Here is a 24,148-nt window from a genome sequence, read left to right on the forward strand (position 1 = left end):
AGTGCTCACCCGAAGGGCAAAGGTTATAGTGAATGCAGGTTATGCTATGCTGGGGTTCAAAAAAAAAAGGAAGATCGGCAAGTAGTGTTTTAGCATGAAATATATAGTACTAAGCACTAGGGTCTAAACATAATCATTTCAACCTTGTTTGGTATCTGCATCATCCTTCACAGAGAGTTCAAGGGATACTGGACAATGGTCACTCCCATAGAAACCTACCATTCATACAACATATTAAGCTTTAGATATGCGGCAAAATAACAGGCATGAAGAAGAAAAACACACAGTTAACGACAATAACACCAGCTGCATACGTGAAAGATGCTAACGTTAGTGAGACTTCATATCACACACAAACAAATGCTACTGGTTTATAGTAGGAAGGATGAGATCCTAAAAATGAAAAATGAAGTGAAATCAGCTAGTGTAACAATTATGACGATCATAGAATATTAGTAAACGTTTTGAGGTCACAAATTTACTTCTTTTTGACAATTTCTTGGCAGCTGTTAGGTTCATGTATTGTTTCATTTTGAGATTAACTTACCATCCAATTCAATCCCTCGTCCATGCATCTCGCATGAAATAATCCTGTCTTTCATTTTCTCAGATACAATAAAGTAATCTATTCTCATCCTTTTCCCGCGATACCTGCAAGTAATGTTATCATCGGAACCATCAGTTCCTATAGAGGACCAAAGAATAAGAACGAATAACATGGTGGTAAAACAAAGTACTACTTTAACTAGAACATGTTCCCATGGAAGCACTTACGAATACAGTACAGTAAATCACTTACTTCCCAACAGGATTTCCTGACCACGAGAAGCCACATTCCATGTCCGTGTCCTTGTGAAGAAATCTATATGCATCCACTAGCTTTCCTCTGAGAAATAGGAATATCACATAACAGTACTTAACCAGACAATGGAATGAGATTACACAGGTTTTATCCAATGGAAAATTTCATTTCTTCTCAAATTAATCTTCCATCAGCTTACAGCCTTACACCACATAACCACACAAGATTTTGAACAATATTATGCAATCATGTGAGCTTCATACATGCTTCTCAACTGGGTGTCCGATAAGGTTGTGGATCTGGAGGCCGGATCCTTCATGATCTAAATTTTAAGATTTGGGGGTACGGATACGGGTGAAGAGATTCGTATAGAAATAGAGTTATATGTCTAAATTATGAGACGTTATGTGGAAAATTTATAAGGTATTCCGAAGAGAAAATGTTAATCAAGAGGAGAATTCCAAAATGAGATAAAAAGAAAAGGACTGACATAGAAATTTCTACATACAAGCGATTCCGTTTTCATCAGTTTCACCCTAGATTTTGTTTTTATCTTCTCTATTTTGCTCAAAGTACCCAAATTTGGTTGACCAAATCCGGTATGGATCCCACATCCACACCACGTCGTGTCGAAACGGGTGCAACACCGAAAGTCGGAGCAACTTAGCTTCTAACACTAACCATCAATCCATCATTTACATTTAATTTAGATCGGTGGTTAGATTATAAATTCATAAACGCTAATAGTTCAACATCTGCAATAGACAGAAGGAGGTGATAGATGCTAGTGAGCCCCAAAGAAAAAAACAATTTTTTTTAAAGAAAAAAGGGGAAATAAAAGGGTGATCAGAGAGGTAGAGCAAACTCCCTTATCAAAACAGGGTACTCAATTGACTTGCTTCTAAAATGAAAGCTGAACACAGAACACAGATCAGACAGCCAGATCTAGTTCCCTGCCAAAGAAAAAGTACTCAGTTTTCTTGGGTCTTCTCTAATGCCCTAGTTTCAGTTGAGATGAAATTTTTAAAACATTTCTTGAAAGATTTGTTACATTTGATAAACTGGTAGTACTAAAAGAAACACTAGTTATGTCTAGAGCATCAGCAAAGAACGAAAGGAGAAAAAGAATTGCAGATTTATTGTCACAATGTTACAAATATTCCAACAGAAAGTGAATATACAATCCCTAAGAAGTGATAACCACTTTCCATAAACGAAAAAGTGGATTGGTAGAAGCTATTAGTCATTTCACAGTGTAACAATAAATCATTATCTTCATGTTGCACAATCATATATGACATATTTAAGCAATTCAGTAGTATGAATAGAATTACATACTCTTTTAATATGGCACCAAACCTCCTCCTTTCAGCCAGGGTAAATCCAGGTTGACCACAATCCTGCATGATAACTTAAAGTCAGGATGTTAAGACATAACCACAAGATGATTGCAATTTAAATTATTCTAGGTCCTGCTTCGATCTCACCCAGGACTATTGGAACATACCCTATAAACTTTTATCCAACATAGCAGGAGGAACAGCCAAGTACGAAAGCAAATTCAGGAAACATAAGCAGATGTTGCATGAAAAGTTGAAAACTTCCAATTTTCCATAATACAGAATATTAGCACAGCACCACGAAAGAACAATAGGAGTAAAACCCTTTCAGACTGGCAGGTATGCTGATTTTTCAGTAAGACTTCTGTCTCGCAAACATTCTATCCATCTAAAATCATGGGCAATTTCCACATACATGATTTCCTTATTTCCTATGCCTGTAAGTGTAGCCAAGAGGATCAATGCCATGAGAGGAAATTTCCTCTGGGAGGGAAACTCAGAGAAGAAGAAGATACACCTGGTGAAATAGGAATTTTAATTGACAGTAAGAAGGAAGGACGCTGGGTATATCCAACCTCAAAGCCCAAAATCAGAGCCTACTAAGCAAGTGGAATTGGAGACTTGCCACAGAAGAGATCTCTCTATGGGTGGATGTAATCAAAGACAAATATGGGAGGAAAACAAACGGACTACGAAACCAGTGAATAATCCATATGGGTTTTGTGCATGGAGAACCATCAGGAAATTATGGCCAATTATTCTCAACAGATCCAGTTTAAAGGTAGGAATTGGAAGAAAAGAATCCTCCTGGGAAAATAGTTGGATAGGTCAATGTCCAATGAAGCTAAGTTATCCTGATAATTACAATCTATGCCAGAATCAAGAAGCTACTGTGGAAGAAATGTGGTCACACAATGGGTGGAATTTCAGCTTTAGAAGGCTCCTAAATGATTCGGAGATCGGTAGAACGACAGAGTTCCTAAATACCTTAGAGGGATTGATTGATAGTGAAGACTACATGGTGTGGAAAGGGGACAGCCAAGGAAGATTCTCAGTAAAATCAGCTTATAGAGATTTTAACAGATCAAACAACCAGGTGGACTGCTGGCCATGGAGTTGATATGGAATGTAAAGATGCCCTACAAAGTAAACTTCTTTGTATGGTTAATGGCAAACGGGACTGTCCTAACACAGGATAACCTAGTAAGGAGAGGATCTCAACTATGCTCCAGATGTATTTACGTGGAGAGCAAACAGAGACAATCAACCATCTCTTTTTACACTGTAAATGCGCAGACCATCTATGGAGAATTTTCAATAATCTGAGAGGCATCAAGTAGAGCATAATTGTTCTTATAAGTTGGAACAGAAAAGGAGGACTATCCAGTCAGAAAGCGAGATGGAGGATTGCCCCAGCATGTATTTGGTGGACTTCATAGAAGGAATCAGAGATGCTTTGAAGAAAAAGGGAACTCTATACAGAAGTTAAAGATGACATGCTTAGTCCTTTATTATTTTTGGTGTGAACAAGAATATATAGAAGAAGAAGAGTTATCTTTGATGTTTTAAATTAAATTGAGAACGCTTTTTAGGTCTTCCTATCAGTTATAATACAACTTGTGTAGTCATCTTGTTTATATATGATATTGTTTAACAATCAAAAAAATAATAATCATGGGATACTCATACCGAAGGTCACAGCTGAAATTACTAGTGGAGTAGTGGTTGTATTGCTTTTTTCACGACCACCTCGTGGTAATATTGTTTATACAAGCAACTGAAAAGTAACAAATATTAGACACACAAGAGATTATCTTTTAGTGGTATTTCTGGTGATTATATTTTCAGAAAAGAAACAGAAAGCTTTTTTTTATAAGAGCAATGGTTCTTCACGAGCATTTTTCTTGAGTAAAAATGTTTTTTTTTTGAGAATTAAAAAAAATAAAATGTTTTACAAGAACCTTTTTTTTTCTTCCAGAGATACTACAGGCCCTTTTTGATTCAATTGTGATTATTGGAGTTATCGGGTTATTAGTGAGAAAATCCCCTCTCTCCAGGTTATAGGGTCATTTTTCCAAGTTCCTTCGATGTGGTTCTCTAAAGTGCCTTAGTATATTAAACTTGTTTGCCAGGGGTCAGTTCACCTGGAGCATTGCCTTTGCTGGAAGTCTCAACCTTGTTGACTGTGACAAGAGACACAACTATAAACAAACTCTTGACATGTTAGGGCTGTACACTCTGCTCTCTCACTTCCAATCAAATAACTGTGGCCCTCCAATCCCCAAAAACACTTTTATTCTGCCTCCATAAACATTAGCAAACACATATATACTGCAAAGGTAGTGGGCATAATCACAATTGAGCTTTAACGATACTCACTTTTTTATAAAGAAAACCATATCTGTGTGGCATGATTGAAGGAATTGAAGTGAATATCATCAGCTTAACGATATTCACTTCAATTCCTTCAACCATGCAAACAGACATGGGTCCCCACCAATAACACTAGGTTAAGAAAATAGCTTAGCAATTCAGAGCAAGGATTTACAAGCCCAATGGGGGAAAAGAAAAAGAATCCCAGTCACATGGTTGAAGACACCGGACAGTCTTCAGGAGGAAAGGGGATATAGACGCACCACAATGATGAAGTCTTTGTAGTATTTAGTATATGCCTGTTGATTGACAATAGAGAAATATTGTTGTCATGATAGCATATTACCTCTTTGTTCGGTGGAGTGTAACCATTGAGCTTCGCTGCACTGAAAAATTCTGGATGACTTACATCAATATCCTCATGACTGCAGGGAAGACATTTAAGAAAAAGGATGAGTATCATAGAAATTTCCTGAACAAGTTTCAAATGTATGATGTGCAGTCATTTTTTACTGTCAAAATTCAGAAGTAATGAAACTGCAAGAGATCAGAAACATTATGACTTTACAGCTGTGTAGTTTTATAACATCAAGAAACAACTCATCCTTTGAACAAGATTCAAAAAGTATTCATGATAATTTGTTAGCAATGCAACAATCCTCACTTTTTCAAAGATAACATAAAGGGAGACAAAAAAGAACGAGAAAAGGAAAAAAAGTAAAAGAAAAATAATTATGTAGTCCAGTACTTAAAAACTCAAACTAAAGTGAAATATAAAAATCAAACAGAGCTGTACCTTACATTAAGATCACCGCACCAAATAAGGGGTTTATCTGAAGTTGCGAGAACAAACTCTAGCATTCTTTTATCCCATTTTCTTCTCCTCAGAAATGAAGATTCCTCTTCTTTCCACCCATTGTTTGGCACGTATGTGTTTAATATTCGGAATGTCTCAAATTCAGCCAAAATAACTCGACCATCTGGTTCATGCTTAGAACCTAAGAATACAAACACTTCTCAAGTTTATTATCGACTTTAGCCAGTTGAATCAAGCATTTTTATTAAGACAAATAGAGGAAAGAGAGACAGAGAGAGACAAACTACAAGTCAGATTGTTGTCAGTGTCAGTGTCTGTTTTGAAAATAACTGAAATATTTAGCATATAGCTGCATGACTCCTATTGGTGACACATTTTCAAGACTGGAGCTTGTTAGAAGTTAACACAAACACCAATATATATCTACTTTGCCTTCAAGTAGTTCCAAACATAAACATGATAAAGATCCTATATTGGAAAAAAAAACTTATATTGATAAGGTGAAAGAGTGTTTTTTTTTCTTTTCTGATAAGGGTAAGGAGAAGGAAAGTTATCATCACAAATAGAGTATTACATCAAGTTGAACATTACGTCCTTGAAGTACATAATATTAATGCCTTTCATTTCTTTGAAAGTCTATTTAAGATGCCAAATTCACAATGTGTATGGCGACTAGGAACATACTTCTAAAGCAAATTCCAATGCGACCTAAACAGAATGAGTATACATCTTTTTATTAGCTAAATGGAAAAATTCTTATCAAGCAGCTGCATAATACGGTGTCAAACTTTAGCAGAAGACGACCAAAGACCTGTCAATCTCTATAATTTTCAGTTTGTTTTTTTAAAAAAAAAAACTAACAAGAGTAGAAGGTAATCCTCATTGGGCTGATAAATTTTAGCAAGGAAAAAGGGTGAACTTGAAAATTGCCTAGTTGAAATTCCTCTGCAACTAGAGAAACAAACAGCAACTGCTTCCAAGTTTCTTTTGCTTCTTCCTCTAAACCAGACCTAACATCACGATTAGCCATCCACAGAAAATGATAGAATATCCCATTAACCAAAAATTCACCGATCAAATTGAAGTAGCAATTGATTGATATAAATTGTTTTTCTCCTCCACCGGTGTCAGTCGGGCAGGAGAGTACAAAGATTGCTTCTCCTAAAGGAAAAAAGCTTCATCATTGTGTGAATCTCCTAGGGCACCAAGAGCTGGTTTTATTGTATATTTGTATTTAATGTACTAAACATAAATGCTGCTCATCTTCATCATGATTTTCCCTTTGGAAATGAAATCACTTAAAAAAAATAATTATCTACTTATGGGCCACCTGTTGCATCAAGTGAAAAGGAGACCTTCTTTGGTTGAAAACACTTTTTGATGAATAATGCAGTTCCAGCATATTTTGAGTCGGAAAGAGACCACCAAACATTATAATTTTTGAATGGTGGACTTGATAAGGCTCGTGTCACCACCTGCATAATGGGAAAAGTAAACCCAATTAAGAAGTATCACTACCTCGTTATTACACAACAAGTGGAGAAATATTTTTCTCAATATCAACTAATGTAATGGAATCCTGTCTGGCACATAAAGTTGCTGCAAACAAGTTGAAAGGAAATATTCTAAGGAAACCAACAATTAAGCATTGATTTTAGGATTATAAGCAATAGTGCAAAATATATATGATGCTGCATCCAAATTACTTTAGTAACATGACCAGCAATGTATTACCAGTTTTTCTTCACGTGAAGCGCTGGTATCATCTTTTAACTCTCTTGGGTTCTTAGGTGCGCCTTTGGAACCAGCAGCTGGCATTCTTACTTCCTACCACCAACGTACAGTTAGATTGGAATTCATACCAATTATAAATGATACAAAATAACTTCCTCCAAGAATCAAATGAATTTCAGAACAACGGTTCAAAAGTATATCTCAAAAAATAAAAGATGGAAAAAATAAACGAAGTGAGTGAAAAAAAGAAGAAGTCACCAGCTAACTTAAACCACAAATATGTATTATAACATGAAATAAGGATGTAATATAATCAAAATAAGAGGACAACTAGAAACTTCACAAATTTATTTAATAGTGTGTAGTGTGTACAATCAATTTCCAGTGTAACATAATCTACTCATTCCACTTTATTTAATCTGTAAAAAGATACCCACAGTTTGAGATCATATAAGTTATTCTTCTAGCCATATCACCACTAAACAATAATATAGGGTACAATCATGAAAACACAAGTTACAAGATCATCCCCAAAAGACTAGGACCAGCATGACGTTTCCTCGGATTCAGATATAAACGATTATAAGAACATCTATAAAAACTACAATTCAATCACAAATTAGTTAGAAAATAAAGGACTAATCCAGAAATTATAGCAGTCATATTTCCTCTTGCTAAAGCAAAATCAAGCAGCAGTTAGTATGAAGGTCGCATGAATGTTGATGAAAAGGTGTCTTGGGCAGGGCACAAGAGAGATGTACTAAAATGGAGATGAAAAAAAGTAGGTACAAGAAACAAGTCAACTATATCAACTGGTAGATTGCCTCAACTGAATGGATTTCAAAAATTTACATCAAACTGAAATACTAGCATTACTCTATATGAATAAGAAAATAGGAATGTTCATCAATGTGTAACCATAGTCAGGTTGGCTAGTCCTCAATGATTCATTTATTTTCTTCATTACCCCTTTCAACAAGGGTTGAGAAGAAAAGGCATCAACTAGACCGTAAGGTTTATCAGTGAAAATGAAAGTAAAAGTCGAGAACCAAAGCTCTTCTGGAAAAAGGAATACATCTAAGTAAAGCATCAAAACTCTAGCTGATTGCATCGGTTACAACAACTGGAAGAGATCAGCACCATACCGTGGCAAATAGTTTACTTATTTACAAGACAATGGAGAAGATGAAGAAATCGACTGTATATGAACAAGAGCAAACAATTGGCCACTTATATGTTATGTAGAGTGAGAAAGATAATATGCAATTGACACTCTTGGGAGATGAATTTGCAGCCCATCTTTTACTGATCTCTATTCTGTTCAAATATCTACGCTCAATTTCTTTACTCTAGCTTTTGCTTCTTCTTGCATAGTCCTTCTATGTATTCTGTGTTTTCAAACTTTGTATCATCAAGCTCTTGTTTCCAGTTTGCAACACTTACTCAGAGATCATCCTATCCTTTGTTCACTGTTGGACTGCTTTTTTATAAAGGGATTACTCCATTTTATTGCAAATTAGGCATTGAAAAAACTCATTACAATACATCATTTTGGAATTGAAAATACTCATTACAAAATAGCATTCTGGCATTGAAAAAACTCATTATAAAACAAATTCTTCCATTCATCTTATGCTCAATCTTACACTTTTTAAGCTATAATGGATCTTATCCACTTCCTATTACTATGTTACATTGTTGTTATATAAAATATCCCTGGAAGAGGGGGAAGGTGAGAGAAGCTCAGCTTTTCGGACCGGACCAATCTTCCGTGCCCCCTTCCCCCTCCTCATAAAGTCAGTGAGGCTAAGGTTTCAATTGATAGAGAATTTTTGAGGAAGCAACTTCAGCAATTGGCATTTACCAACTTGTTAAAATCTGTGACCTGTGATACTTACTCCTTCCCATGGTGTTATCACTTTGCTTCCAAAGCTTTTTTATTTCATGTGATCAAAATCAGAAACACTTCAACTTAAGTTCAACCTCTCTCCTCAACATTCACTGCGTTGCAGAAATTAGCAAGAGTGACATAAGGATTGAGAAGGAACTGACAATGAAAAGTCACTTTTTAGACACAGCAAGCCTAGAGACTATAGATTTCAGTTTCAAAAAAAAAAAAACCTAGAGACTATAGACTATGATCATAAGAGAATTAGCACCCCTTTTAAACATGGGCGGAGCCAAGTAGGGCCAAATCCCTTCCGCAGAAAATTACAATGGTTAAACATTGTTAAAAGTTTTTTTTTTTTTATGTTGAAACCCCTTTAACTTCTTCCTGAAAATCGTAACTCCTAAATTTCTTGAAGTATCAACAATCAAAGTTTCCAAAAATAGAACACCCATTTTTTCCTAAAATCAAGATTCATCGACAAGGGCAACATTCAGAATGACAATAGCAAAGCTACTAGAAAAAAGAAGGCATAATTGAACAACCTGTATGGCAATGACATCAGGGTCAAGATTCTCAATGAACTTGGTGAACTCTGTCCAGTTGTTCTTGATTCGAAGAAGAAAGCTATTAGCATTCCATGTCAAGAACTTTGTTGGCTCTTTCTTGTTGTCACCAGCACTTTCAGAAATGGTTTCTGTTGTTTGTTCTCCATCTTTCTCCGATGAAGATACAGAAGAAATAGTGGGTTTCTTAATAGATCCATCTTTTTCAATTGGTTGGAAAAATCTTTTCATCTTTTTGTGTTCTTCTTCTTCAGCAGTGAACTCTGATTCTTGGTGTCCACTGTCCCGTGCAGTAAAGAGGAACGAGTGCTTATAAAAGGAGAGCTCGCACTAGAAAATGACAATACTACCCTTTGGGCTAAAAACGTTAGGTACGAATGAATTAAGAGAAAATTAAATAATTACGTGACTTAAAATAACATAATCTTTAAATATCTCTATTATTTGAATTAATTATAAAAATCTCCTCTTTTTTCTTCTTCTCTCTCAACATTAGGATACACCACTCCATGATACATTACAGCTTTGTTTCTGTACAATATATCTGGTATAAATATTATTATTGATACATAATCTCAATTATTTCAAACCTAAATCAATATGAATCTGGTTTATAGTTATATATGTGTGTTCACGGTTTGGATAAAATCGATCTAGACCGAAAAACCGAACCAAACTGATTTTATTTGGGTTTGATTTTAGATTTTTAAAAACCGATAGTATTTGAGTTGGTTATGATTTTGTTCACAAAAACCCGAAGAAATAACTGAATTGAACCAACAATATATATATATATATATTATTTTTATAAACAAATTTAAAGATCTTATATATGTTTTCATCAAAATTTATTTATAATTTACTTATGAAAGCAAAAATGTCAGGTGAGAATATTTATCTTATTTGTTTAATGTATATGAGTATCTATGACAATTATTTGTGGGATTGAAAATGTCACTATCTCTTTCAAGAAAAATAATGAATTTTGAACCTTTATTCATGATAAATTGGGAAAAGGCTCAAATATGACATCGAACTTTAAGAACAAACTCATTTATGTTATCCGTTAAAAGTTTGGGTCATTTATGTCATTTTCGTTTGAGAAAAGATTCATTCATGCCATTATTTTTAAACAGAAAATACAAATGGTTTTGCAATACCATTTTTCCACGTGGCCTCTTAAAGTTCGATGGCATATTTGAACCAAACTTTTAACGGAAATGACATAAATGAACCAAATTTTAACGGATGGCATAAATGATCGTAAGTTATGTAATGTCAGTCATTCTAACCATTTTTTTTGTTTTGAATAGATTGTTATCACTTTTTTCACGTTTTGAATGAATTGTTTCTTTTATTTTGTCTATGATTAATAACCGAACTAGACCATTCTAACTATTTTTTTTGTTTTGAATAGATTGTTATCACTTTTTTCACGTTTTGAATGAATTGTTTCTTTTATTTTGTCTATGATTAATAACCGAACTAGACAAAACTGAAACTGATAACAACCAAACCGATAAATATATATTATATTTGGTTTGATTTGATTTTGATAATTTTAAAACTGATTAAGTTGGTTTGGTTTTGATTTTGACTAAACCGATCAAAACCGATCTGTGAACATCCCTAGTTATGTATCTGAGATATAACTCATATATCTGATACATAACTTATGTATCAGGCGAAGGAGCAATGTATCCGCGAGTTTTGGAAAATTTGAAATTATTATAATTTGGAAAACTTTCGAAATATGATGTAATTATCTCTCAATTTTTTTTTCGTACTTTATACATTTAATTAAGCATTGTGCAAGTTACTTTAAATTGAAGCCTAACTTTTCAAATATATTATTGTCTTCGTCTCAATTTATATGACAATGTTTGATTAGATATACAATTTTAAAAAGAAAATGAGATTTTGATCCAAAATAACTCTTAGACATTGATGTGATTATAAATTACTATATCATTAAGACTAAAATGAGTATTTTTAAAAATATTTTTAAATATAAAAAATTGATTTTTGAACAAATTAAATAAAAAATATGACACATAAATCAGGAGATGGCAATATTATATATATTGAAAAAATAATATAACATATTTGGCCATTTTTTTAAAAAAAATAATAGGACTTATCTTTGAAAAAAAAAACTTATTTTGAAGAGTTTGTCTTATTTAACTGCGATGTAACACTTGCTTTGAAGAGTTTTTCTTGTTTAATTGCGATGTAATTTCAATCTCATTTTCAAACTATTTAGTGTATCCATCTGTTCCTTTGCATCAAATTATAATTGTCTCTCTAATGATTTACTTCTCCTCTTACTTATTTTCTATAATTTTTGATTTTTTTTTTATTTTCTCGATATACTGCTCCAAATTTGTTATTATCTAACCTTAATGCAAGGTAAGTTTTGATGCAATGATAAAAATAGAGAGGCCATGAACTTAAATTGTAGAATAACTTTTCATAGAAATGTATAATAAGGTTGCACACAATAAACTCATACAACTCTTTTTTTTTTTTAAACCCGCACCGCACCCGCACGTAATAGGAAGTTTGTGCACCGTTGTACACTTTTGTCTAATATGTGGCAATTTCTTGATATTTAAAAATCTATTGGGATCTGGTTAGGCTAGACCAATTACCAAAGTATCCCCATTTTATAAACTCAAGAGCCTACATTTGCTCAGTGTTATATAAAAAAGACAAAATATAAATTTGACCTCAAACTTTAGGATTATACGTCAAAATTTATGTTAACGTTTGATAAAATTCGTTAAGATTCTGTTATCCTAGACCAAAATTGTAGTGGAAATGATCTCTTATATGACTATTTACAAATTGAATAGAAGAAAATGAAATTTTCACATCTCTTATGTGAAAAAATGAAGATCTTATGTAAAAAGTATATAAAACTAAAAACATATTTATAAAGGACTACAAAACCAAATCTCCCGACAATATGGGGAAAAAATGCAACATAGTACTAATGTCCTCAAATAATGTTTTGATTACTATATATATCCTTATTGTAAGTTGTGTCTTTAAGCTATGCAAATAGTAATTTTATCATTTCTATCCACCTCCTCTCCACACTCCACAAAAGAAAAGGAAAACTGGAAGTTCATATATTGTGTTCGGAGAACAAATTTAGCAGAGAAGGCTTTAAGAGATGAAATGACATTAGGCTTTTTTATTGAACAGTCATTGGGGAGATACAGTACATGAACTGGTATGTGGTGAGTACAACTTGACATAAACAAGTGCAGTGTAGTCAATCACACTGCTTGATGCACTAACTGACATATTGTTTCTCAAGAAGGTTTCCGCAAAATGCCAAGTCAAACCGTTCCTCTGGAGGATCTCCAATGCAATCAAAAACTGCATCTGCATTTGAGAAATTCTCGTCTGCTGTGTACCTGAGGCAGTATAGAAGTTCATTTGCAATACCAAATTAACAGTAACAATATACGAAAATAATCAAATGATATTCACAACAGGCTAGATGGTCAGCAAGAATTGGTAAAAGATCAAGAGATCTAGCATAGGTGAAAGAGCAAGTTGCATAGACAAAAGATGCAATCTGCTACTTGTTCAGAAGGAAACCACCAAGGCTGTAAAAGCATTGCATCTGTCTTCTAATACACTATGGGAGCTCCTTCAAAAATAATCAATAAAACAATCGTACCTTCTTATAACTTAATGAGATGCTTAGCTCAGACACTGAAATTTTTCTTAATGAAAAGAAACTACTGACTTAGATCATCCTTGTTATCTTCCCTGTATTGATTAGGCATGTCCTTCCTTTCTATCTCCTCCATTTTACTAGATTAGACTATTTAACTGATCTAGCATAAACAGAAAGCAACTACAGCAAACACTCTCGTGCATCTAACAATTAGCAAGTACGAGATCAATCCAAAGCATTGGGACGTGAAAAGCTATTGTTAAACAAACGTAGTACTAATGAATTTGGGTTTGTAGACTTGGAAACTTCACAATTAGATATGATGGCAAAGGAAATTTTTCTGGAGAAAAATTCCGAAAAGCTATAGTCTTGTGCTCGTGTGATGGTTTGGTTCTTTTAAAAAACCCTATGGCCTACAAAACTTATGTTTTATGGAATCCATCTATAAGAGAATATAAAACTCTTGCATGCCCTTATTTTAACTACAAAGGCAAAGTTCCAAATGCTTGTGGGATTTTTTATGATTCTAGTGTCAATGATTACAAGATTATATTGATTTATAAGTGGAGTTATGGTATTTATTCTTTGAAGAATGATTGTTGGACGAAGAAAACAAGTTCATTTAGTCATGTAGTACGCCTACTACATAATTGTTCCTTGTTCGAGGGAATTAGTACTGGAGGTTGTATATTTTGGACATACTACGACAATCTTGGAGAAAGAAATTCTACAATTATATATTTTGATGGGTAGTCAGATGAACTAAAAGAGCTTCCAACACCAGATTTTGTAAAGGAGAATGATTTTTTTGGTTCGATGACTATTTTGAAAGGTTGTCTTAGTTTATATAGCGGCAATAGCCAGAGTCTAGTATTGGAATTAATATTGATTATGGAACGAGATGGATGGAAATTGTAAATGAAAGTATGCAACTTGCCCACTATTTGCAAAACATTTATAGAAGATGCAGCGCTATTGTGTTGCACGAGAAATGGTGAAATTGTCTTTCAAGGATGGACAACTTCTCGACTTTTTATATATGTTCCTAGGCAACAATTGCTTAGGAAATCTCAAATATCAAAGAACAGGAATCTTCGCGTTATTTCAACATGTTTGGATAGTTTATATTTTCCAAGTCTCAAAAGTCAAGAAGAAGAGAAAGAGAAAGAGAGGCAGCTACCTGCCTTTTTAGATGATAAGTCCTTTTTTTTTCATATGATATCCTAAATGGTATCCTCATTAGGCTACCCGGGTTTCAAAACCATGGAATGCTATAATCTCCGACAATGAACTCAAGAAAACTCATCGAGATCGATCTATAGTATTGTGTTCTGACTAACCACCAATGTGAGACTTTTGTCATTCTTTAACAGCCTCACCGCTAGAGCTAAAAATCAGCTTTTAGATATAATTAGACATGCAGAAATGTTGTCTATAAACCCTTTTTCAGGCCTTACAGAAAATTGGAAAATTGCCACCTCCACCATGTTCACCTGAGTGCTTAGAGGCATCTAATCAATAATTTCATTTTCATTGAGGAAAATATCCTAGGGAGAATGAGTCGGGTTTGCAACGTTAAGCACTGGAAACCATTGGCTTCCTGATCATACATCTTTTACTTCTTATTTTATTTTGAACTTCAAGGACGCCAGAAGTTTTTCTGATAAGCTCTCAGTTTGATTATTAAGTTTCTCAGGTTATGATGTTACACCAAGATAGAATTTCAGAAACCAAGAAAAAGAAGTTCTGTTAACAATTGAGAACCAAAAAATGCACCAGGGAGAGAGATGCTCCGTTGGTTCAAATAAAAAGCAACTTACCCACTCTTGGTCACAATGCACGTCATTCCAGCTGCTTTGGCAGCTGCAAGACCTATGCCACTATCTTCTACGACAACACAACTGCAGACCATAAAGGGCAGAGTTTAGCATTCAGAATGAAAATGTAAAATTATAACAAAATTATTTACTATCTTCTTCAGCTTAAAATCATATAACTTCTCTAAGGTGTCATCACGTAATTTCCCAATCCCAGTGCAAGTAATCTATGTACAGTACCTTGAAGGATCAACCCCAAGGGTGTCAGCTGCTAACAGATAAATGGCCTGCCAGGAAGAAAGTATGTGGTATTAAACATTTAAGACTTATCTTACAGCTATGACAGTACTAGAGACACATGTCTCCTCAAATTGAAGTTTTACTGCAACTTGTTAAATGAAGAGAAAGCACAGTTCATATGTTTAAAATATCTATACACTGAAGTTCACAGATTATCCTTGTACATTTATGGATATCAGAAAGTAAAAGAAGTATAGAGAAGGCTATTGGAACAGATTCCAAATTTCAGATCACGCAGATATGAAGCTTATCTCCTAATGAAGTATATTTTTGCTTCTTAATTTCTAAGCAAATGAATTTGTCTTCACTGCAAATGCATTGAACAGGCATTTGAAAGATAAATATTTACCGGATCAGGCTTCTTGCGAGGAACCACATCACCTGCAAATATCTGGATCTGTTCTGCTCGCTCTGGTCCCAACAAGCACGAGACTATGGCTGAGACCTAATATCAGCAGATTTAATTCAACTTATGATCACAAAACATTATCTTAGTATGGTGATAACAAATAATCATGCCAGTGCTTTATTTTCTTTAATTTTTCTTATTTCTCCCAGCGAACGAGCAACTCCAGATAGAAAACCAGAGGTTATCATCTTGTGCAGTAACCAATTCAATAGGAGCAAAAGGAAAATTTAACAATTCTAAATTCTAATATCAGATGAATTTTTCTAGGAGTTGATCTTTTCCAACTTTTTAGTGTCGATGGCTTCCCATATCATTTTCTAGGTCCAAGAAACTACATTGTCAATCAAAAGGCGAACTAAGGGTAAGTAGACATGAACAGGTAAATTGGTCAAATATAAGCCTGATGATTTAGTCATGAGTATTATTAGGATACACTAGTAAGCTCCATACAGTCTAAAAGAAGTTCCAAGAATAGCCGCAACCTTTAATAGCAGATTATTGTCAAAAGACTCGACATTGGCACATAATACTAACACTTGAGAACCTGATTACTCATACCGCCTTTTCATTGGAAGTACTGCATACTGCAACTTTAACTCCATTACCCAGAGCCTGATCAATCAACCTGTAACATTTAGTTTGAAACTCTTACAATTAGGAGAAGAATAATCTAAAGAAAAATTTATCCTGACTCTTGCAATTTTTGAATATATACACTGTCCCATAGGTCATATTTTAGTGAGTTTTTCATATTGAGATTCTATTGAAGGTCGGTACAGAATTTGATAATTATTCTATAACAATATCAAAATCAAATACAACAGATAGAAGAGTCTTCAACCCTGAAAATTTTGGTGCCTAGAAAGAACTTTACCCTTGAATAGTTGCATTATGTTCAATAAAACAGAAATAAAGCATGTAGTGTAGAGTCAGGAGTCAGGACGGCATTTGCTCAAAGAATAGAAAAATGTCTACATCTCAGAGGTAAATGAAACTCTTCATGATTAATTATGGATTACTGAAGCTCCAGAATGCATAGTTAAAGCGGACCAATTCCCTCATTGGTTTCTTCTGCGGTTAATAATGTCCACATTTAGTTCCAACTTCCAACATAAATGCCTCTGGTGGAATAATTTTATATGGCTGAATCTCTAAGAACCTTATACATATAGAAGTGACATAAATAAAATATGAAAAAATAAAAGAGCTTACTTTTCAACACCTGGCCGAAGTGGTAGCAATTTCTTCTCAATGAGAACCATGAATAATTCAGTCTTTCGCTTGTGAAGTCCTGCAATAAACTCCTTTCTTTCTTCTTCAGTTTTTGGTGCATTTTCTGGCCAACCAACTTTGTTAAAGTAGGCTGTCATCCTAATACCCAAGTCAACCACAAACAAAATCAATTCAATTCAAGTCTAAACTATATGAATTGCTGTTGCTCCTAAGTATATTTCTAGAAGAAATACCTTTACCTTTCTTTTCCACCTCCAATTTTGAGCAATTCTCCATACAAATCAACATCCCAAGTTACACCCAATTCCTTCTGTATACCATTGAAAATAATGGATTCTATGAAAAGTCATCAAATAGGGAAAAAGAAAAAGATCTTTACACAAATAACCTGACAGATTTACTGTTCACTTTTTAAAGTTGTATACACTTATCATGCACGACCATACCAATATTATACATATATTATACATCTATAGGCTATTTTTAGTTTAATCAGTAGTAGACCGCTATTAATTAGGTTTTTAAAAAATAGGGGAAACTCATTCTATTGAGCAATCCCGTTCTGCAAAACACCAATTGATCATTAAATTAGAAATTCCGCATGAATTCAACCGTTCAATAATATAAGCATACAATCAGAAGTGGAGCGTAGGTTATGGGTTCGGCCAAACATAACTTTGATCCAAACTTTGTATTTCTCTTATAAAATTTATTGAACAGGTACTAATTATTAATTTAGAACTCAGACTCTAATTCCGAACCTATAAACTTCAAATCTGTTTTCATCTCTGCAAACAATACAACACACTGAAGTGAGTTATAAAAAATGTACCTCAGCAAAGGTATCATTGAAAGAGATACGGTGACCATCTTTTTCAGTATCGACAAGTACACCATCGCAGTCGAATAGCAGTGCCTTTGGGAGGACCGAAGAAGCAGAACATGTCACTACTCCATTACGCCTACTCGTCTTGCTACGGAGAGTAACTGATTTTGTTCTGTCAATTGAAGAAATGGCTGATGATGACGATAACAGCGAGCTGTTGTTATTGGGTAATGTGACGGTTGAATATGGTAGAATCGAAGCAGCTCTTCTTTGTGATGAAAAAATGGCTGGAGAAGAAGAGACAACTCTCAACGCCATTGGAATCGTTAGGTACCACTCAAATTGTTTCAGCTTTCATTTGGTTGGAAAATAACGGTTTCCCAACCATGCGTTATCCGCCCAATGACCCCACTCTCCCAGCGGGTTGATTTGATTTGGTTTGATATGACCCCACTCTCCCAGCGGGTTGATTTGATTTGGTTTGATTTTCCTTTTTATTTAGTTTAATAACGGAACTAATTCAGAGTTAAATTTTTTTTATTTCTTGTCTATCTATTCTTGATTCTCAAGTCAAATTTTTGGATTCCCCGAATGAAATGGGTCGTTTCTGCCCATGAAATGAATGTTGATCCCGTTTTGAATGCTTCTACAATTCAAAAGTTTTCGAGAAGAGAATAAGCACATTATTAATGTGAAAGCTTATAATCAATCAATTGAATTACTAAAATTTTCTGAAAAAAGTGACATGTGTTACAAGTAGAATAAGATTTTTTAATTGTACTAATTGACTAAATTTTTAAAAAAAATTACTAATTATGATCAGGATCAGTTTTATTTTTTTAATAACATTCATTTTAAATTTAGAAAGTATACAATATTATTTTCTGAATAATAAAAGCAATTTTTATAACATTCATTTTTAGTTAAAAAGATGTAGAATATTTTTTTGAAAATTATAAGAATAACTTTTAAGAAAGTGAAAGAAAAAACTCACAGTATTGCGGGTTCGGTTCAGTTTTATTAAATTTTAATTTGGTGTTTGATTTTGAAAAAATGTGCACCAAATACCAAATCAAAATATTTTGATTCGGTTCATTCTTTTAGTTTCGATTTGGTTTAATTCGATGTTATTAAAACAGTTTTTTGGTGCAAAAAATAAAAAATAAAATGAGAATAAAATCATCAAAACATTTAACTAAACATAAAAGTTGAAAACTCGAAATAATCATTAAACATATTTAATAATTAAAGTTTCCAACAAAGAACTAAATTTTTTTTTCCAACACACTCTTTGTAATAGCAGCCAACAATTAAAACAAGTATCCAACACTTGAATCTTAAAAGTTAAAACAATACAAAGTCACAAATGCCTTAATATTCCACTTCAAGTAAAAAACAATACGAGTCACAACTCACAAACACAAGTTACCAAGTATATAACTAATAATATTAAAACGTTATTTTAAATTTAGTTAATAAAATTTCGATTTTTTGGTGCACAGATTTTTTTTACCCTTACACCGAATAGCGAACCGAAAAAACACCAAAACTGAAATTTCACTTTTTAGGTCCCACCGAGACTTGAACTCGGGTTACTGGATTCAGAGTCCAATGTCCTGACCACTAGACCATGGGACCAATCTTGTAAGTAACTCATTTAACAAATTTAATGAAACTTAGATCTTTAATTGGGCTAAGTATGTAATGGGTAGTGTTTTAAGGCCCAAAAATATTTCAATCTTCCTTTGAAATGGCGAGTATACTAGTTTGATAATAATATTGGAGTTATTTGAATCGTTTGATATGTGCTCTGAGAATTTATTTCGAATCTTTATTAGTTTTATAGTTCGAGGTATAAGGTAATTTTTTGTGATGTTTTTGATTACTTTTTGGTATTTTCAGAAGACTAGTATATATACATATACATATACATGATACTTTATAATATACATTAGAATGTTTACATAATGTTCTTCTTATAAACGTTTCACCAAATGGTGTAGTTTCTGCTTCTTGTTTCTTTGTAAGGAACTAAGGATCAATCAAGCAAAATAAATTTTAAAAATAAAGTAAGAGCAAAATTGTGATAGCAGAAAATCTCAGTACCTCGATTAATTGACTATTTGAACTTTTATCTTATTGGTGAGGATTTGATCTCCCGCCTTGTAATTTCCTCACCCACTTCCCCTTCTCCCACCTTATTTAAAGAAAAAAATGCGAAAAATAATAATAATTGCAATGACGAATTAAAAGCCAAATAGCATCGAATCGTTGTAGTTACCCAATTTAGGTGTTGTTGTGATTTACGTGGTCCTCCTTCTAAAGCAAATATTAGAAGCTGTCAATTGCAAGTTGCATAGAGCTATCTAGCGACCCCATTAATTGGATAAATATTGACATTTTTGGTGCATTCAACTTTTATAAAGGAAGTTGATGAATCCAAGTAACTTTTTTTTTTATTTTGAATCCAAAGTTTCAATTGCACACTCTTGTCAGATTTCTTACACAATCAAATCATTTATAAGTTTAATAACAAAAGCAGTATACAAGAACAAAGCTTCCCAAAAGTCTATCGATTCATTCCCGATCCCGTCTCGTTCACTCACCCTAGGTTGGAAGTGGGGATGCAATCCACATGACTAGTTTCACTATGCTTTTAAGTTAGAAAAAAGGATTTACCCTTAAGGAATCCAACTTGTGTTCACATATATGTAAGTGGTCCATTTGTACTTTATTCATTCCCTATCCGTGACCTAACATAATTAACTTTTTCTACACTAAATAAAAGAGGAGTTCCTTGATTAGTTATGTTTCTTCACCATATTAAAAAAGACAACCAAGTTGCACCTTCCCGTCTTCTTTACAACTATTGCTTTCATTCAAGAATGTACTTTTTCAACCTTTGTTTTGAACTTCACCTAATGGTAAATATGTACTCCTATCATTTTCAAAATAAGTGTCACTTTAGAATTACTTCATCTATCTAACAATAGTTGTCCACTAATAACTTGACACATGGATTAAGAAACAATAAACGATAGGGATAATTTTACCAAATCATTCTTTTTAAATATAAGTCATCTAATCTAAACATTGAAGAATGAATAATATTTAATTGCATTGGTAAAATAGACACAATGTGATAATTATTCATTGATTTTATAAACTGGACAAATATTATTGAACATCCTAAAATAGTATAGTGGATAAGTAAAAATGGACAAAAGGAATATATTCTTTCAATTATACCCTTATACACCATCTTCTTAATAGGGTTCAATTTTCAAGAGACAATTATTAAATAAAGATAGTTTAGCAAACTACATATTGTATTCATTGATTTCTTAATGATTGTGATTTTTACTATGTACTTGTTAAAAGTTAGGTTAGCACAAATGACATTCATCCAAATGCATAATCAAAGAAATGGAGAGGAGTTAAATTCAAGTGAAAATCAAAGAAATGGAGAGGAGTTAAATTCAAGTGAAAGAGATGACGAGAGTTATATAAGTCATATCCAAAGAGGTTGGAACAGATTAAAAAGAAAAGACTTTTACATAAATTGAATTGAACGTGTATAATTTATATTGTCGAAATAAATAAAGAATTATTAAACATGTTAAAAACCTAATGAAAATAGGATCACAATAACTAAATTTGTTTCCTTTTCCTACTTCTTCCTAAAAACCACTTCCGTATCCAACCCAAACCCATCAATGCGTCTCACCTCAACCAGCTCAGACACTTTGAACAATTCCTTAAGTGGGTCCACACTGTACAAATCATTAGCTGAATATTTATCAGCCCGTCTAGATAACGACACGTGTAACACACAAATTCCCCCGGGCTTCAACGTCCGTTCAATTTCTCCGACGAACTTCCATGGATAAAGTGCATGATCAAATACATTAGAGAATTCTAAGTCAAAACTCCGATCATCAAACGACTGACGATGAAAATCACCTTTGATTACTAACGGAGGATACGGCACCAGATCAATACCGATTGAATCGTTAACTCCAACCCGTTTCAATGCCGCTACTTCCTGCCCGACCCGTGCCCCGACGCAAAGCGCTTTTGAATCGTTCGATAAGAAACCTCGAAGTTTCAAATTGTCGAAGAATTCTGAGAAGACCCGAACCTTTCGGTCCCAATCTCGGGTAGTCCAAATTTTTCGGAGTTTCGGGTTGAGCGTTTTGTTGAGCTGACGATTGATGTATGCATCGTAGGATGAATAACCGGGTCGGATTCGGAGGTCCGGTGGAAGTGATACAGCGGGTTTGTGAAGAGAGTGAGGTGGAGTTTGAAAGGAAAGGAATGCTAAGAAGGAAAGAGAAAGAAAAAGGGAAAGGAGAAAAGGCTTGAGAGCGAAGGGTAGTTTCTGGAGATCTATCTTCATGCCTGCATGAATCATGATATATTTATATACACACACGTAGAAGGTTTGTTAATGGAGATTTTTTTTAACATAATGTGTGAATTCTCTGGTTTTGGGAATGGGTGGAGAGGGAAGAAGCGTGAAATAAGAAGAAGAAGAAAGCATACAGTTGTGATGCTTTAAGCAGAGTTTCGTTGCACTCAATATTACTTTAGGATTTGGTTTTATTTTTATATATGAACTAGAAAGTGATGCCCGTGCACCGGGCCTAAGTCCAACAATTTAATTTGTAATGTGTTTAAATATATAATATTTATTATAAAAAAAAAAAGGACCGAAAATATATCTTATCTTAAAGTTTTTGTTATTATAAATTGTATTAGCATAAATTAATAATGTCTTAGTACCATCAAAAAGATATAGTTGGTGCATAATTAAGTTCGTCTGACAATCAAAATAATTACACCTAAATGTTTCAAAAATTGATGTAACACATTGATTTCATAAAAAATCACTACATGGGAAAGAATCATCAACAATTGTAATTTTGAGAATTAACCAAAAAAAAATTCACACAATTTTTAGTTGAGAATTACACTACTAACATCTAACAATGCTAAGAATATTAATGATAGATCTTAAAAAGTTTCTCTTGATCTTGCAACTGTGGATAGTAATCTACCTTTCATTTTTTCAAGCAGATTTTTTTTCCACATGGATGTTGATGCTTCTTCAACGGTACATTTGTACTGTTAAAATAAAATAAAATAAAATAGGATTCAGGAGTAAAGTTTTCGTCTACCCATAAAAAGGAAGTGACTCTGATGGAACAATTAAATACCACTCTAGTTTTTTTCAATTTGCTTTCTTCATTTGTATTTGGTCCCTGACGAGGAAGGAATAACAGAGAATCAGGGATCATGACAAATTTCAACCGAACAAATTAACGCATTTTCAAATTACGTCATATAAGCCCATTTGGCCTCAAAAGTGTGTGTGTATATATATATATATATATATATATATATATATATATATATGGTGAAAAGGTTAATTGTATTATAGCCAATGAATGGGTTTGGATGGCTTAAATTTAGGGTGAAGAAGCACGATCCATATGTTTGCCTCTGTAGCACACATGACTTTGCTGGTTTTGGGAGACTTGGATTGTTAGTTTTTTTGGCCTAATTTTGAATTGCAATTGTAGCCAATTTCTTTGGAAAATAGTCACCATTGATAATTGTTATTGCCCTCAATTAATTGTCTATTTTCCCATTGTACATAAATTATTGTTATAGCTCTCAATTAATTAAACCTAAGTCATTGATATCAATATTAGACATGTGATAGTTGACACTCATTCAAGAAATAATTTGGAGAAATAACGATGATAGTTAAATCCCTTTCCTATAAATATGGTTCTCCTAACACTATAAGAATTGATTCCTAAATATTGATAAGGTAAAATAAAGGTAAATGTGGATAAAATATAAATAGTACAACTCACGTAATATATTGTACAATTAAGTACTGCAGTGTTAATCTTTTTTGTTGTTGGCTTATATATAATAAGGTAATTCGGTTTATCTTTTCGCTTCTCATTATTATTTTTCATTTTAAATAAGAGATTAAATTATGATTTGGAATTCCAACTCTTGATTTCAAGTTTTTGAAATATAAACTTGACTCGTAAATTTATATTTTGTAAAAAATAAAGTATCATTTTAAATTTTGCAACAAAAAAATAACTCATATTTAGTGTGAAGAAATTGTGTGGATAACGTGAAAAAATCATATTACAGAATAATATGTTAGTAAATAGTACTATCGTTAACTAATGAATTTTTATAAAATTATACATATTTGGAAATATTATCAATATGGGATAAAGAAATTTTATAATTCTTACGCTAGTAATCTCTTTAAATTAAAGAAATAATGTTCATCTCAATACTGTTTGCACCAGCGAAA

The 24,148-nt window shown here is 33.2% G+C and overlaps 3 protein-coding genes and 1 non-coding gene across 4 annotated transcripts; all 4 read right to left on the bottom strand.

Moving 5' to 3' along the window:
• Positions 1–66: 66 nt before the first annotated feature.
• LOC125823988 (DNA-(apurinic or apyrimidinic site) endonuclease) lies at positions 67–9,801 on the bottom strand. Its single transcript, XM_049503340.1, has 9 exons — positions 9,500–9,801; positions 7,067–7,159; positions 6,663–6,807; positions 5,312–5,513; positions 4,862–4,940; positions 2,141–2,202; positions 800–886; positions 548–651; positions 67–215 (listed from the first exon to the last, which is right to left on the bottom strand). Exons 1-9 carry the CDS (start codon positions 9,749–9,751, stop codon positions 139–141), a joined length of 1,101 nt encoding a protein of 366 aa, XP_049359297.1. The 5' UTR covers positions 9,752–9,801; the 3' UTR covers positions 67–138.
• Positions 9,802–12,555: 2,754 nt separating this feature from the next.
• LOC125823992 (CBBY-like protein) lies at positions 12,556–18,216 on the bottom strand. Its single transcript, XM_049503343.1, has 8 exons — positions 17,806–18,216; positions 17,213–17,283; positions 16,953–17,111; positions 16,299–16,365; positions 15,681–15,776; positions 15,272–15,318; positions 15,035–15,115; positions 12,556–12,945 (listed from the first exon to the last, which is right to left on the bottom strand). The coding sequence occupies exons 1-8, from the start codon at positions 18,115–18,117 to the stop codon at positions 12,822–12,824; spliced, it is 957 nt and encodes a 318-aa protein (XP_049359300.1). The 5' UTR covers positions 18,118–18,216; the 3' UTR covers positions 12,556–12,821.
• Positions 18,217–19,365: 1,149 nt separating this feature from the next.
• Positions 19,366–19,437, bottom strand: TRNAQ-CUG (transfer RNA glutamine (anticodon CUG)). Its single transcript has one exon. It is a non-coding gene; the product is annotated as a tRNA-Gln (tRNA).
• A 2,031-nt stretch (positions 19,438–21,468) lies between these two features.
• On the bottom strand, positions 21,469–22,282 carry LOC125823994 (uncharacterized). The gene has a single exon (XM_049503347.1). It carries the CDS (start codon positions 22,211–22,213, stop codon positions 21,470–21,472), a length of 744 nt encoding a protein of 247 aa, XP_049359304.1. The 5' UTR covers positions 22,214–22,282; the 3' UTR covers position 21,469.
• Positions 22,283–24,148: the final 1,866 nt, after the last annotated feature.

The sequence above is a fragment of the Solanum verrucosum genome, unplaced genomic scaffold (assembly GCF_900185275.1).
Source record: "Solanum verrucosum unplaced genomic scaffold, falcon-dt-bn FXZP01000088.1, whole genome shotgun sequence".
NCBI classification, from domain to species: Eukaryota; Viridiplantae; Streptophyta; class Magnoliopsida; order Solanales; family Solanaceae; genus Solanum; species Solanum verrucosum.